General features: G+C 34.6%; 1 protein-coding gene across 1 annotated transcript in view; it reads left to right on the top strand.

Annotated features, from left to right (window-relative positions):
• The window catches only part of LOC149201209 (uncharacterized), a 272,911-nt gene extending 272,128 nt beyond the window's left edge, over positions 1-783 (top strand). The window contains exon 7 of the mRNA XM_089402884.1: positions 235-783. Within this exon, the coding sequence (XP_089259010.1) occupies positions 235-556 (322 nt within the window). The 3' untranslated portion in view covers positions 557-783. The remainder of the gene's footprint in view (positions 1-234) is intronic.
• Positions 784-14,386: the final 13,603 nt, after the last annotated feature.

The following is a 14,386-nucleotide window of genomic DNA, read 5'->3' as shown; positions in this document are numbered from 1 at the left end:
TTGTGCCTGCTTTTCACTTTCATTATTTCGATTTTCTTACAGTTTTTCCATAAACAAGTCAAACTAGTATTTTTCAAAAATGTGGACCAAGGTTCTTACGAGATGACCTTTTTGGCATGCAGATTGTTTCATCACATTTTATTTGTACTTGCTTCAGCTATAAAGGGTACTCCTCTCCAGATGTTTTTGTCCTTTCTTCATGTTAATAGGATTGCAATTGTTGCTTATGTGCAGGACTCCTGAAAAGCAACTTCGCTTGTTTGATATACGAATACGACAAACAGAGCTTCATGCATTTGGTTGGAAACAAGAGAGTAGTGATTCTCAATCTGCTCTAATAAATCAGACTTGGTCTCCTGATGGCTTGTACATAGCATCTGGATCAGTTGATCCTAGATTTCACATTTTTGACATCCGATATAACAGAAGTGAACCCCTTCAATCTGTTCCGGCTCATAGCAAGCGGGTCTTTAAAGCAGCATGGCACCCTTCATGGCCTTTGGTTGTCTCTATCTCCTCTGATCTTCATATTGGTTTGCACAAGTTGATGCAATAATTTGATGAAGTGATATGTGAGTCCCATTTCAATCTAGAGGATGTGGATCTGGATTGCAATTTTTGTTAAGACAGCTCATGCCAATCTGTATGCAGTTGAGTTTTGTTTTGATATATAGAAGCCCTTTGCTTGGTAATTTGTTGATACAGGTTTAGTTCATTTTTATAGATTTATGGCCAATGTTTAGATGATGTTGGTGCAGTTTTCTTTCAAACAACCTGGATGAAGTAGTTCAAGGCTTATGTGCCTATCAGCATGAATCATAGTGGTGACCATGAATCAAAAGCATGATATGATATCTTGCATGATCAGAAAATGATCCTAAAATTGAGATAATAACCTTCCAACTTTGTAAACTTTTGGCGGAAAACAAAAAAATGCAGTTTTGTAATGCATAATTTACTAATTACACATGATATGCTATCCAAAGGAAGATGTATTAGATTCTGATATGTGAAGTAAATGTTGTTTCAAAATGAATTGTGCAGTCGTTGATAGCCGTCTCTAGTTTTAAATTAGTTTCTAACCTCAGATGTCTTTTGTATCTTTTACCTCATGTAGGGCACACTCCATATTGTAGAAGAAATGCCAAAACCATTGATATTCCATATTTATTCTCTTGTTCTCATAGTTGGAAGTGGCTAAAGGTTACTTTGACATGTCAACTTAGCCATCCAGGTGGATAATGCACCTATGATCTCAGGACAAATTGGAGAATCATTAGACGTAGGTCTCGAATAAATCCTTAACTGGGCCTACAATCATTTGGCTCTTGTGCTCAGAGGGCAGGTAATGATTGTCTAAGCTAAGCTACTGTTGATTTTGAGTACCTGGTTGCCTAGTATTAAGTACTGAAGATTGCTGTAATGGCAACCACTAGTGCCTATTGGAGACCTATTGGGCATGCTGGACACTGTAGTAATCACACCTATTGTTATCTAGTGAAGTAACTGTTAATTTTGCAGCAAATTAGCTATCCCCTGGGTAAATGAACTACTGAATAGAGAAATGTAAACAGGGTGAATATGAATTCGTTCTAAAAGCCAGTCCAAAATTGAAATAGAAAGTGAGTTGGTCTTAAAATTGCTTCATTATTCTATTTCTAAACCCTTCATCCTTATTGTACTCGATAAAGAAAACTGTGAGAGATCTTAAAAATGGCGGCAACAATTCACTTGTTTCACAGCTATAAAAGATCTTAGAAACCTTGTTTATGCTAGGTTTCAACTTATGAAAGCCTCCATGAAATTCTTGTCCCCCCTGTTGGAAAGATATGGTCACCTCCCCCCCATCCACAATCAATATTTTTAGGCACCCTGTAGCCCATTTTAATGTTGAGATATGGTTGAGACCCTCCCTCTTTGTTAGAGAATCGAGAAATTGGATAATTTTCCCAACTCATTTGTAGAAATCTGGCTGGCTACATTTATAAAAGACTGACCACAAGGATGTTGGTCCTGTGGTCAGGGAACAAGCAATCTGTGTTATAATTTTGATCGATGTTTTGACTTTATCGTAATTTAGTACATTTATATAAAGAATTGTGAGAAATTAAGGCTAATATAAGGTTACAAAGGCTAGGAAGGTATCCTTGTGGACATGTTGGTTTGCCACATAGGAGGTCCTAGCGAAATTGGGTTCACATTGGCAAAGCCTTGTTCATGGGCACAGTATAAAATGTTTCCATGTAGGCAAGGTCCCCATTGAAGGGCATGGTAAAAATGGCTCCACATCAGCAAGGCTCACTGTGGGTGGGAACCTATAATTGCAAGTCAACCAAGAATGTATCTAGGACAAGAAGTGATAGTTATACCTCCTTTGATTTTATCATCCATAATTTCTCCTTCATAATTTGTGTCTTTGCTATAAACATTCGTTGCACATTTTTTCTTTGGTGGGCATTTTTGGGAGCCACCAATCAAAATTGACGGGCTTGCTTAAATCGTTTACTAAAGGGTATTTTTGATACAACCCTTCAATTTTCAGAGGTTGAAAATTAACACAACGTGGAGTGCAATGTTTAAGTTACAATGAATGTTAACAGTACTTCGAAATTACAATTTGCTTGTGGGCCACAAAATGACAATCTAACTTTTATTTATTTTTATTTTTTTCTAATAACGAGAACAGGTAACTTTTATATTGATATATAAAATTCTGCAGCCAAATCGGTCAGCAAAATATTACAAAATGAACTAAAAGTTTCAGTTTGTCAAAACAGTTCTTGCAGACTGAATTTTACATCTAATACCAACTCGGTTTCTATATTCTCGGCAACTTTAAATTCAAATAAAATGACCACATGCAAATATGAATTAAAAAAAAAAGCTATTTAGATATGTCCATGCCCACCATGAACTTCGTTCATGTCTTCATCAGATTCCTGCATTCCAGGTGGAGGCTGTGCTGTTGCTTCCTCTACATGGTCTCGACTCTCAAAGAGCTTGCTGAATTGTGGTGTCTTCCATGAGAGCATTTGTCACTGAATGCATAGAATCAGAGGCTGGTTGATCAAGGACTGAGCTAGGAGTGAATCCCATAATTATGTTGTGATATTGAGACCTATAGCCAATTTCTCCATTCTTTGGTCATGGGATTCCACTTTCATTTTCAATTCTGCATTCCTAACCAATTGAGCATCAAATTGACTAAAAGCTCTGATTTAGGTACATCCATTTGTGTTTCCAAGGACCTCAAAATTTTGCACAGGTCAAGAACACCATAGTGAGCACAGTCTAGGATAATTGTGCTCATCCATAGCACCACCAAAGAAGGCAGAGGCAAAGATGTATAAAACACTAGACAAATGGAGCAATAAACCAAATCCAATATGGAGTAAACCAAGTAACGAACCAAATACAACTTGCTCAACAAACAAGAACAAAATTCAGTGCCCAGTATTCAACAATGCTGGCCCAATAGGTCCTGCAAGAGTCCAATTGCAAGTGTTGAAACAACCAAACCAACACTGCGGCAGAGCTCTTCACAACCCAATTTCGACCACATCCACCCTAGTCTAGGAGTGTAAAGCCACATGATGGTTTGATCCAACTTGCTAGAAAGCAGAATCCCATCACATTGATCTCTTGATATATCCCCCTTGCATTGTAATCCTCCATCAAAGCATAGACGAAACTCCCACCGCAATAACAAATGCAAAAGTGATCTTAACAACACAATTTTGACCACAACCACCCTCATGTACGAGTGCAAAGCCAAATGACGGTTTGATCCAACTTGCAAGGTGACAAAATCCCATCACATTGATATCTTAATATGTCCCCCCTGCATTGTAAACCTCCATCCAAGCATAGACAAAACTCTCACTGCAAACAAATGCTCAAGTGAGATGAAGATGAGGGGGAAGGATGGTTTAATGGCTAGCTCATCCTTGATTTACTCCCATTTCCATTTGATTTAAAAATGTAACTTTAATTTGAGCGATGGGTTTGGAAACGACAGAGAAATTTCCGGGATTTGACTTTCTCACTTGATCAGTGATGAAAATAGAATCATCAAAGATCAGGGCAATCTTGATTCCCAAAGCCTTCAAAATGATCAATACTTGATACAAGGTGAGGGCATCTGTTTGATTATTTGTTACACTTAATGGCCATCCAATTACTCAAGCAATAATTTGTAAATATTCAATGGGTTCAAAGCATGAAAATAAATTTTGATTTGAGTAATGGATTTGGAAGCAGGAGAGAAACTTCCAAGAACTACGTTTCTCACTGAAGCAGTGATGAGAGAAGAGTCACCTAAACATTTGGGCATTCTTGCTTTCTAGAGCCTTCAAATTGATCAACCCTTGGAAGCATGGTGGTTTCTAAGGGCTTGAGATTAGAATTTGAGTGACAATTTTGGGAGCAAACTTGGTGGAATCGAAGTTTGTGATAAGTCTTGGAAGTAATCTCTGTGGTGGTTCTTTGTAAGAAAAAATGATGACTGTTTTAATTCAAGGAATCTTGTTTTGATTCATGACCATGCTCTATTTTAATTTCAATGGTCGTTAACTCACTTCCAACAATAAAGGTGTAGTTGGGTAATTGTCGTAATCACCTCATTGAGTCTAGCTTTGTATGCCCTTAACCTTGCCGCTATGGAGGATTTTGTAGTTGATTTTATCCTTTGAAGATTTTGCATTCTATAATTGTTCAATACTGTAGTGCATTAACTTGGGTTGGATAACGCATGCAATCCACAGTTAGGCACAAGTTTGATTCTTGAACATATTACTTCGCTTCTCTTGGAGGCTTCTTTGATGAGGGAAAGCACATCAACATTTACAATGGAATCAATGTTCAAATTCCTTGTTATTACTTGTTTGACTTAAATTATCTGTTCCTCAACCCACATTACCATATCTCATTCCTCCCTATGTAATTTCCCTCCCCTCTCCTAGGTATGGAATATGGAATTTTGAATCCTTTTACATTTCAATTTATTTATAGCAGATATTCTTAGCCATGAATAGAGTATGTGGTTGTTATCCCGCGTGGATGGGACAACATGTTATTAGCCTCCCCACCCGGGTTCGACTCGCGATACATGCTTGCGTGCTGCTGTGCAGCTTATGTGTTTGCTGAGTCGTTGTTGGATGCGACATATGTACAATATATTCCGATGTAATATTGTACCATGATGTATATATACAACTTCTTTCATAGGGGATTCCCCTCTGAAAAAATTCTTAACCATGAATAGAGAAATCATGCATTGGTTAAGTGTTGTAGTCCTGCATGCTTACCATTCAACCTTTTACGGGTCAATATGATTTTGCTTTTCACTATCTAATGCTCCTGGTCTTGTCTTGTAGGTGCCTTCCTATTGTCACAACACTCCAATAGCTATTGTCACAACACTCCAATAGCTATTGTCACAACAGAACATATAAATCGTAATTCTAGTAGAAATGCAAGCACACAAACTCTTAGACATTTTAAAATTTTAACTTCTTTTGGGGTTTACAAACTGTTAGGCTAATTGGTTGTATGCTCATTGCATGGTGGTTAATCACATATGATATTTCATTCTTCTTATTTTTCTAATCATTTATAGGCTAATATTTGAAAGAGCATGTATTATGTATTCAAAATCTTAATTTGACATTCTTCCTTGCTTATGCATGGCTAGAGATTGTAGGATCTAAATAATAGAATCTATATTGTGAAGGTTATGAGCTTTTATGGTAAGAGCATTTCCATAGGATTCTTAAAATTTGAACATGTTTTGGGGTATACATATTGTTAGGCTAATTGGCTTCTTGTTCCTAGGTGGTAAACCTCCCCCTTTTTTTTCTTTCCTTATTTCACTAGTCTTTTATAGATCATCCCTTGTTTTAAAAAACTTACTTTGACATTCTTGCTTATGCTTAGTTAGAGATTGTAGAATCAATAGAGCATAACAAACTGTGTGGCTTACAAGATTTAATTGAAGATATTGTAGCATTGATATTGAATTTTGTAGGTTTCCCTCCTATATTACTTAAATTCTTCTCTACCTTATTTTCTTTATGAAAAAGAACCTTGTGTATATATACGATGTATTTTATGAACTTTGATTAAAGCTATTTGTAAGATTGATTTTTAATTTCATTTTCTCTCCTATAATACTTAAATTATTTATAACTTCTTGTTTATGGAAAATAACTATATATTTGTAAATTTTTATATTGATGTGGAGATATTAATGTTTTCTTCAATATCATTCCCGTACAGTTTTATTTACATTAAATTACAAGTTGGGTAATTCACATACCAAGTCCAATTGGTGGCCATGTAGTAGCATTTACCTCACCACTTTTATTTTCCAACCTTACTAGATTGTTTATATTGATGATACAATTTGTATTCTTCAATATTTTGTAGATGGACATAGAGTTATCCTATTGCAATATTCTTCTTAATTAATAGATTGTGTGATTGATAACAATTTTTAATGTTCTATGTTAATAGAAAACTATCCATCTAGAGGGTTTGTCAATGATCATGTGACATGAAAAACAATTAATGTAAAACTTAAACCAAAACTTTGAAGATGATTCTCTCAAGCAGTTATTGGTTGATAGTTAGCATACCTTCCATTTTTATGTTTTTAACCTATAAAAGCATAAAATCCTATTGGTTCTGGAGAGCTTGACTTTACAATTTAGTGACAATGTTGGGATCCAAGTTTGTAGTAAGTCTTGGAATTGATCTAAGTGGTGGCCTTTTGAATGAAAAAATGATGATTTTTTTTATTTGAAGGGATCTTGCTTTGATGCACTATCATGTTATATTTTATCTTCAGTAGAAATTAAGCCACATCCAATAAGAATTCTATGGTTTGTAACAATTTACATTTGCTTCATTGAGTCTAGCTTTGTATGCCCGACCTTATTGCTATGGAAGATTTTATAGTTGATTTTGTCCTTTTAAAATTTAGCAATTTATAAATGTTCAATACTATAGAATATATACATGGGTTGGCTAACACATGTCACTTGCACTTGATTAGGCGTTAGTTTGATTCTTGAACATATTACTTCATTAATCTTTGAGGCTTCTTTGATGAGGGAAAGGATATCAATAGTCACAATGGAATCAATACTTGAATTTATTGTCATTCAATCATTCCACTTGGATCATCTATTGCTCAACACACATTCTTGTCCAAGTTACCTTTTTCCCTTTCTCCCATGTGTGGAGTATGAAATTTCCATCCTTTTACATCTTCATTTCTTTATAGCAAATATTCATAAGGAGAGTCCTACCTATGAACAAAAAAACAAGGAACTAGTTAGGGTTTTTATTCATCCATGCATCTTATTCAACCATTTGGAGGTCAATATTATTATGCTTTTCTTTGTAGAATGTAGGTAAGGAGCTTACCTAGTGGACCAATGGTTAAATAGCATTCCTAATAGAAATGCAAGTACACAAACTCATAGACTTGAAAATTTAAACCCTTTTTGGGGGTTTACAAACTATTAGGTTATTTGGTCATTTGCTTGTTTCTAGGTGGTTAAGCCCAAACAATATTTTTTTTTTCTTATTTTGCTAATCTTTTACAAAACCTATCTTGTGTGTTCAAAAATTTACTTTGACATTCTTGATTATGCTTGGCTAAAGATTTTAGAAGAGTAGAATCTATACATAGCTTATGGGATAGGCTTTTTAAAATTTGAATATCTTTTGGGGCCTACACATTATTGGGCTAATTGGCTACTTTTTATTGCTAGGTGGTTAAAACCATGTTTTTTTTCTTATTTTATTATCCACATATCATGTCATGTTTATCCAAAAATTCACAACAATCTTCCTTGTCTATGCCTTTATAGACATCGTAGAATTTGAAGAGTAGAATGCTTACTATGCAGCTTATGGGGTTTGATTAAAGATATTTGTAGGGTTGATATTGAATTTTGTAGGTTTCCTTCATATATTACTTAAAATCCGCCATGTTTTCTTTTCTTTGAGGAAAAGAACCATGTGCAATATATATCATGTATCATGTAAGCTTTAATTGAAAAGATTTGTAGGATTGATGTTGAATTTTGTAGGTTTTTCTCCTATGATACGTAAAATTCTTTAGATCTTCATGTTTATGCAAAATAACTTATATTTTTGAAGGTTCTTTTTATTGATTTAGAGATCGTATTATCAATTCCCTTTTCAATATCATTCTTAGAGGGTTTTATTTACATTAATTGCACCTTAAGTAAATTACACTACTAGTCTAAATGGTGGCAATATAGCAAACTTTGCCTCACCACTCTTATTTGCCATTCTTACTAGATGTTTTATTCATGAAGAAATGGGCATTCGTCACTTTATTTTGTCAATAAAAATAAATTATCCTATTGCAATATTCTTTGTTTATAATTTGTGTGATAGGTAGCAATTTTTTGTGTTCAATGTTAATCCAGAGTTACCCATTTGTTAGATTTGTTAATGATCATATACCATGTACAACAATCAAAATGAAACTTAACTAAACTTTTGAATGTGTTTTTCTCAAGCAACTATTGGTTAGTACTTACCATAGATTCCATAGGTATGTTTTTAACCTTACTTTGTATCACTAAATTTCATTTTACAATACTCAAATCTATTTTGTTAAGTAAACCATAAGGAAAATATTATTTTACCTTATTTGTAAATTGATTTCAAGTGTTTTAAATAAATCCAGCTCTATGTTTTCTGGTGAGTTATTTCAATATACATGTATACTTATGCTATATATATATATATATATATATATATATATATATATATATATATATTGTTTTTAAGTGAAGAAAATAAAATATTATGTTTTATATATTGTTTGGGTTTGGATATTATTGATTAAAAGCACTTATACGTTGAGGGTGAAGTTTTCACAAAAATTCCTTGAATCTTGTTAGGCTACATGAGATACGTGGTAATATCATCTTGGTTTTATAGCGCTTAAAATTGCATCAATATTTCAAAATGAAAAATTCTTTAAATTTGAAATTTATTTTATCAATATAATTTTTTTGTGTTCTATTTGTAATAGCTCAGAGAATAAAATAATAAAGTAATCTGTACAAAAACTCGTGAACAAGAAAATTTCCAAATAAATTTTAAAATGCTTGTAAGAAATCATGAAAATAGAGCAACAATATAAATTTAGAATAAACCTTTTAATATGCTAATTAGAGAAAGAAATCAATAATGATTTTATTATAAGACCAATATGAATATAAGATCAATTGTATTTATAGACCCCTACGAGGATAAGGACCAAATATGTCCTTAGAAGCCTTAAACATTACAATGACTCATACAGGGGCAATTAAGTACCATAGGAAAGTAGAAAAAACAACAATAAAGTTGATGTTAGACGACTTCAAGAGATGTGAAAAACATCATCAAATCTTTACAAGATTCACGCTAATTAGCATTGAATAAAACCAAAGCTTCTAATAGCTACAAACAAAACAAGAAAATAAACAACCTTAAAAAACACCACAAATCAACATTACTTTATCTTATCATTTTTCAAGATATCCTTGCTATTGACAAGACAATTTAGTCCACATAAAGGTTAGAAAATTAATTGGAAATCACTCTGAAAGCGATCTAGATGGATATTGCTACCTGCCTATTCCATTAGCTCATAGCACAAATTTTCTATTTTGGCAGAGTATTATTTTTGGTAGTTTTTAGGTCTTGAACTTTCATAGCCGTTTCGAGGCCCTAAATGAATTTTTTTGGGGAAACGGCTGATGACAATCGATGTCTATTCTCAGTAGTCATAAAATGTACTTCTCGAGTAGACCTTTCCAAAATGCTATCACACACATTGAATGGAGATCATATGCCAAAGTTACGATCCTGAGAAGTTGACGTTTCAACTTACCCCATTGGAGCACAAAAGCCTTTGGTGCTACATTTCTTAGGGTTGGGTTTTCGAATATTTAGAGTTTCTCATTACCATTTTTTTATTATTATAAAAAGGCCTTTGAGCCTCAGTATAACACAATTCGGTGAAGGTGTGTAGTCATCGCATCTCTTCTCAGAGATATGCTAACACCATTTGAACTAGTTTGTTTTCATTCTACATGTATACAATTTTAACATTTTCTATTTATTAATAGAAGTCAAGTTTCATTGTATCTCTATGTTTTGGTTATAAATATGTATATCATTTCATTCCCTTCATAAATTCGGATCAGTATTAGAGCGATTTTCTCTTTATATGTTTTTTTGTGCATGTCCCCAATGAGGTTGGGGTATAAGGGCTTGGGACTCGAATTGCATAAGCCCTTGCAGGATTGTCCTTTCCAACCTCAAAAGCCTCCCATGGCAAAATAAAATAAAAACGAGAGAGTGGGAGATCATATTAAAGCGTTTTTTGAACAATCATTCGAGCGACAAGAGAATAAGATGAAGGACAAATTTTCCCATATCATTCAACATATGCTAATAGGAAACATATCTTCATCCAATGGGCACTTTGGAGGCATTTCCCCCTTTAAAGTACTATTTAATTTTGATATTCCTATATTTGAGGCCAAATAGATGTAAGATAAATGGTTAAATCTACTTTGAAGGATTTTTTTGGTCCACATTTTTTTGACAGAGAAAAGATTAACTTTGCATTCCTTAAGGTTGTCCCCCATGTCAAGAAATGGTGGGAAACTTACTGTGAGCAGAGGGCCACAAAGGAATCCACATTGTTTTTAGTTGCGCCCACTTGGGAATTTTTTAGGGATGCCCTGTTGGAAGCTACGAAGACTAGCACATGAGATGGACCACAATACAGTAGGAAAGGGACCAAGCAGTGCCAATGTTCACAATTAACTTTCATACTTTGCGCACTAAGCTGGTTATCAAAGATTTTGAGTGACATCTAGTTCTCAAGTACCACGATTGTCTGCAAAAATGCATCTAGATGGAAATTAAGTGTTTGGACATATCCTCACTTGTGCAACATATCGATGTTGTCAAATAGAGAAAAAATTTAAACAAAATAAGCAAGACTTTGGATCTATGAATCCTTCACATCATAAGTAGGGCAAGGGCATCCCCAAATCGTAGAACAAAAGATAAAGTGAGGGTGGACCACCCCAGGACAACCCACCTAAGCTGTAAACAAAGAATGGTAATGTGAAGATGAAGAAACACAGGGGGAAGTGGTGCGAGTTCCACAAGAGCCACTCTCATAATACCAATGAATGTTGTTCAAGGCATTCATTCGTTGCCGAGCTAAAAGCCTTAGAGTTAGACATAGGTTTCGACTATGATATAGACCTAGACAAGGGGAAACAAATCATTGATGCAAAACCTAATGCCACCGTTTCCACCACCAAGGTCCAACAAAGTGAGCTCGAAGATTCGAAAAAAGGTGAGTTCTTTCACTCATAAATGTGGGTGAGGGGTGCTCTACTGCATTTTATTGTCGATAGAGGGAGTCAAAAAAACCTCATCTCAGTAGAGGTTGTTAAGCGATTGGGCCTGTTGACAACACCACACCCGCAACCACACACCATCAGGTGGCTCCCCCAAGGGTGATATCTTCACATCAACCAATAGTGCTACCTGCCTTACATCATGTTATGAATATAATTCATATAAAATAATAAATATAAATATAAATGTAATAATAATTAATTAACTAATAGTTAGTTAGTAATGAAGAGGCATGTCTTAGGGACATAACCGTTCATGAAAGGGCACCTACCTAGGATATATAAGCAGGCCCTCATTCTCATATCTTACATCAATTCAATATACAATATTCAATATACAATTAGATGTCTTATAATGGGCATTTACGTCTTTGAAGTATTTTAAATATTTTCACTGTGTATATGAATTTTGGTCATTATATAGGTATCGGAGCCACGTTCTCCGATCTCGACCATTGGCCATTAAAATTTTCGTCAATGTAGTTGTCATCGTGATCAAGCGTTTCGCTACAAGAGTTTGGAGCTTCTCTAATTCGTCAGTTGGTCCTTGGCCATTAGAAAGAAAAGAGAAAAAGGAGGAAATAAATTAAAAATAAAATAAAACTAAAGAAAATAACTTAAAAAAAATAATTAAAAAAAAGAATAATAATATAAAAAAGGGGAATAAAAAATACATACATATAAAGTTCAGGAAAACACAAAAAATAAAAAATAAAAAATAGAGGAATTTTTGTCTTGGCTAAGCCCCCGACGCCAACCACCACTATACAACCACCATCTCGCTCAGCTCCTCCGCTTACCATCGAAAACACCATACTAACATCGTTGTCGTCGTCCATTTCTCTGAACAATCGTCGTTGCTACCGCTAGAGCCCAACCACAACCATTGGCATCCCTTCTGATAGTCATTACCATGCCTCCCAAACTTGCTCGCCATCGTCGTTGCACCATCACAATAGTGGTCCTAGCCGCCTTCCACAATATCTCCAACTCAAAAATACTTCGCCACAATTGTAACTTGTTTGCAAAGGTTGCCATCACCAATGTCTGATAGATGCCCGACCACCGTGCTAACCGCTGCCAGCACCATTGAAATTTGTCACAACCACAGCCGCGTACGCATGCCCTCTAGCTGATTCAACTCCACCATGTTCTTGCTACCACATAGCCGCCTATTCCTACACTGTGTCTCCACAAAGCTGCAATGATTGTTGCCCCATTCACATCACTACTACAACTCGACCTGGCTCAATTCTGCTGCCCTTCGCCCATTTGCCACGCCGCATCCGACTCAGTCCCCACCTCTTTTCCCACCATTTCATGTTGCCTCGTCCATCGTGTCTTCTGCCTGTGTTGTATTGACTGCACCAAACCACGTAATCTGCTGCTGGCCCGAAACCATCCATCCTCCGCCGTCCCTATCCAATCCTCGCTCTAGTGTATCCTATCCACATCCATTGTCAACCATCATGTCCCTTTGCTAGATAGTGTCCCCCACTATTGTTTCTCTACCCCACCAGTTACGTTAACCCTGACCAATCTCATCCATCGTACCGACAACTAGTTAACAAACATTAAATTTCATGGAAACAGTTCAAAGGTTCGATTAAATTGTGGTGATGTTTGGTCATGACCGTAAGAATTATTATATTACACAGTTTTTTTCGAATATATATATATATATATATATATATATATATAATTAATTCAAAAAAATTTATTGGTCAAAAAAATATATTTAACTTAAGCAACCAAAAAAAAATAAAAATAAAAATTCTACCAAGAAAAAGTAAGGTCAAGGAAAAGTTATTATAGTGAAAAAAAAGGGTGTTTTATAACAAGATTATTTGGGAAAAGGGAAAAAAAACATTCTTAAAGCTCATATAAGAGGAAAGGAAGCAGTTAAGATGAGTTCCACACAACAATCACTATTTTGGACTAAATGTCCAAGTTGTCTAGATGGAATTGGATATACATATAATAAAAAAAGTGCAATTTACGTTGTCCAAGGTGTGGAAGATTATTTAATATAGAAGAACATAAAGAAAATGAGCATATGAAAATAAAATGATTAAAGGAAGAAATCACAAAACCTCAACAAAAGAACGAAGCATCAAAAAAGAAATATAATGATCTCGAAGATTGGTTTCATGAAAAATCAACAGAAAGCAACGAAGAAATTTGGCGTCTAAGGGACAACAATGAGAAATTACTTTCACAGATAAAAACGTTCAAGGTTAAGAAACAAAGACTAAAAAAAGAAAAGGAAATTTTTGATAAGGAACTAAAGGAGAATCTATCAAAAAAAGAAAAAGGAAATTATGTGTCTCAGAACTTTTATTAAAAATTATTAGAGAAAATAAAAAATTTAAAAGATAAAGAGAAAGATACAAAGGACAAAGTCAACGATTCACAAATGGTGAAATTTCACGTCTAAGGAATCATAACCAAGCCTTACTTACACAAATAAAGAAGCTTAAAAATGACAAGAAATCACTAAATAACAATTTAGAACAACTTCAAGTAGTATCAAAGTCTCCATTTGTTTCAGTCCAAGTTGAAGATAAAGAAACAAATATCGATCCAATCAAAATCGTAACTCAAGCAGAGGATAAACCTACTGAAGTGAAGGCACATGCATAAGTTGCAGTTAAAGCGATGAAAGTTCCAAATGATGATGCCAACTCAACAACAACAACACTTGAAGGAAATTAGGGAACTGACACTAACATGATAAAGGAAAGTCCAACTAGAATAACTCCTTATTGACATTCAAATCACAAGAACGAACTTTCCAATCAATCTACATACCAATATCGCTTAGAATGAAAACAATAGATTTATGTTCCCAAGAATATTGAAGTTCGTAGAATCCAGTCCGATGATAACAATTCAGTGAAAATTTCCAG

Source organism: Pinus tabuliformis, chromosome 2_1 (assembly GCF_031772625.1).
Source record: "Pinus tabuliformis cultivar Carrire ecotype Pingquan chromosome 2_1, CPIR1, whole genome shotgun sequence".
Lineage (NCBI taxonomy): Eukaryota > Viridiplantae > Streptophyta > Pinopsida > Pinales > Pinaceae > Pinus > Pinus tabuliformis.
The sequence above is the reverse complement of the archived record's forward strand: the minus strand, read 5'-3'. Positions and strand labels throughout refer to the sequence as shown.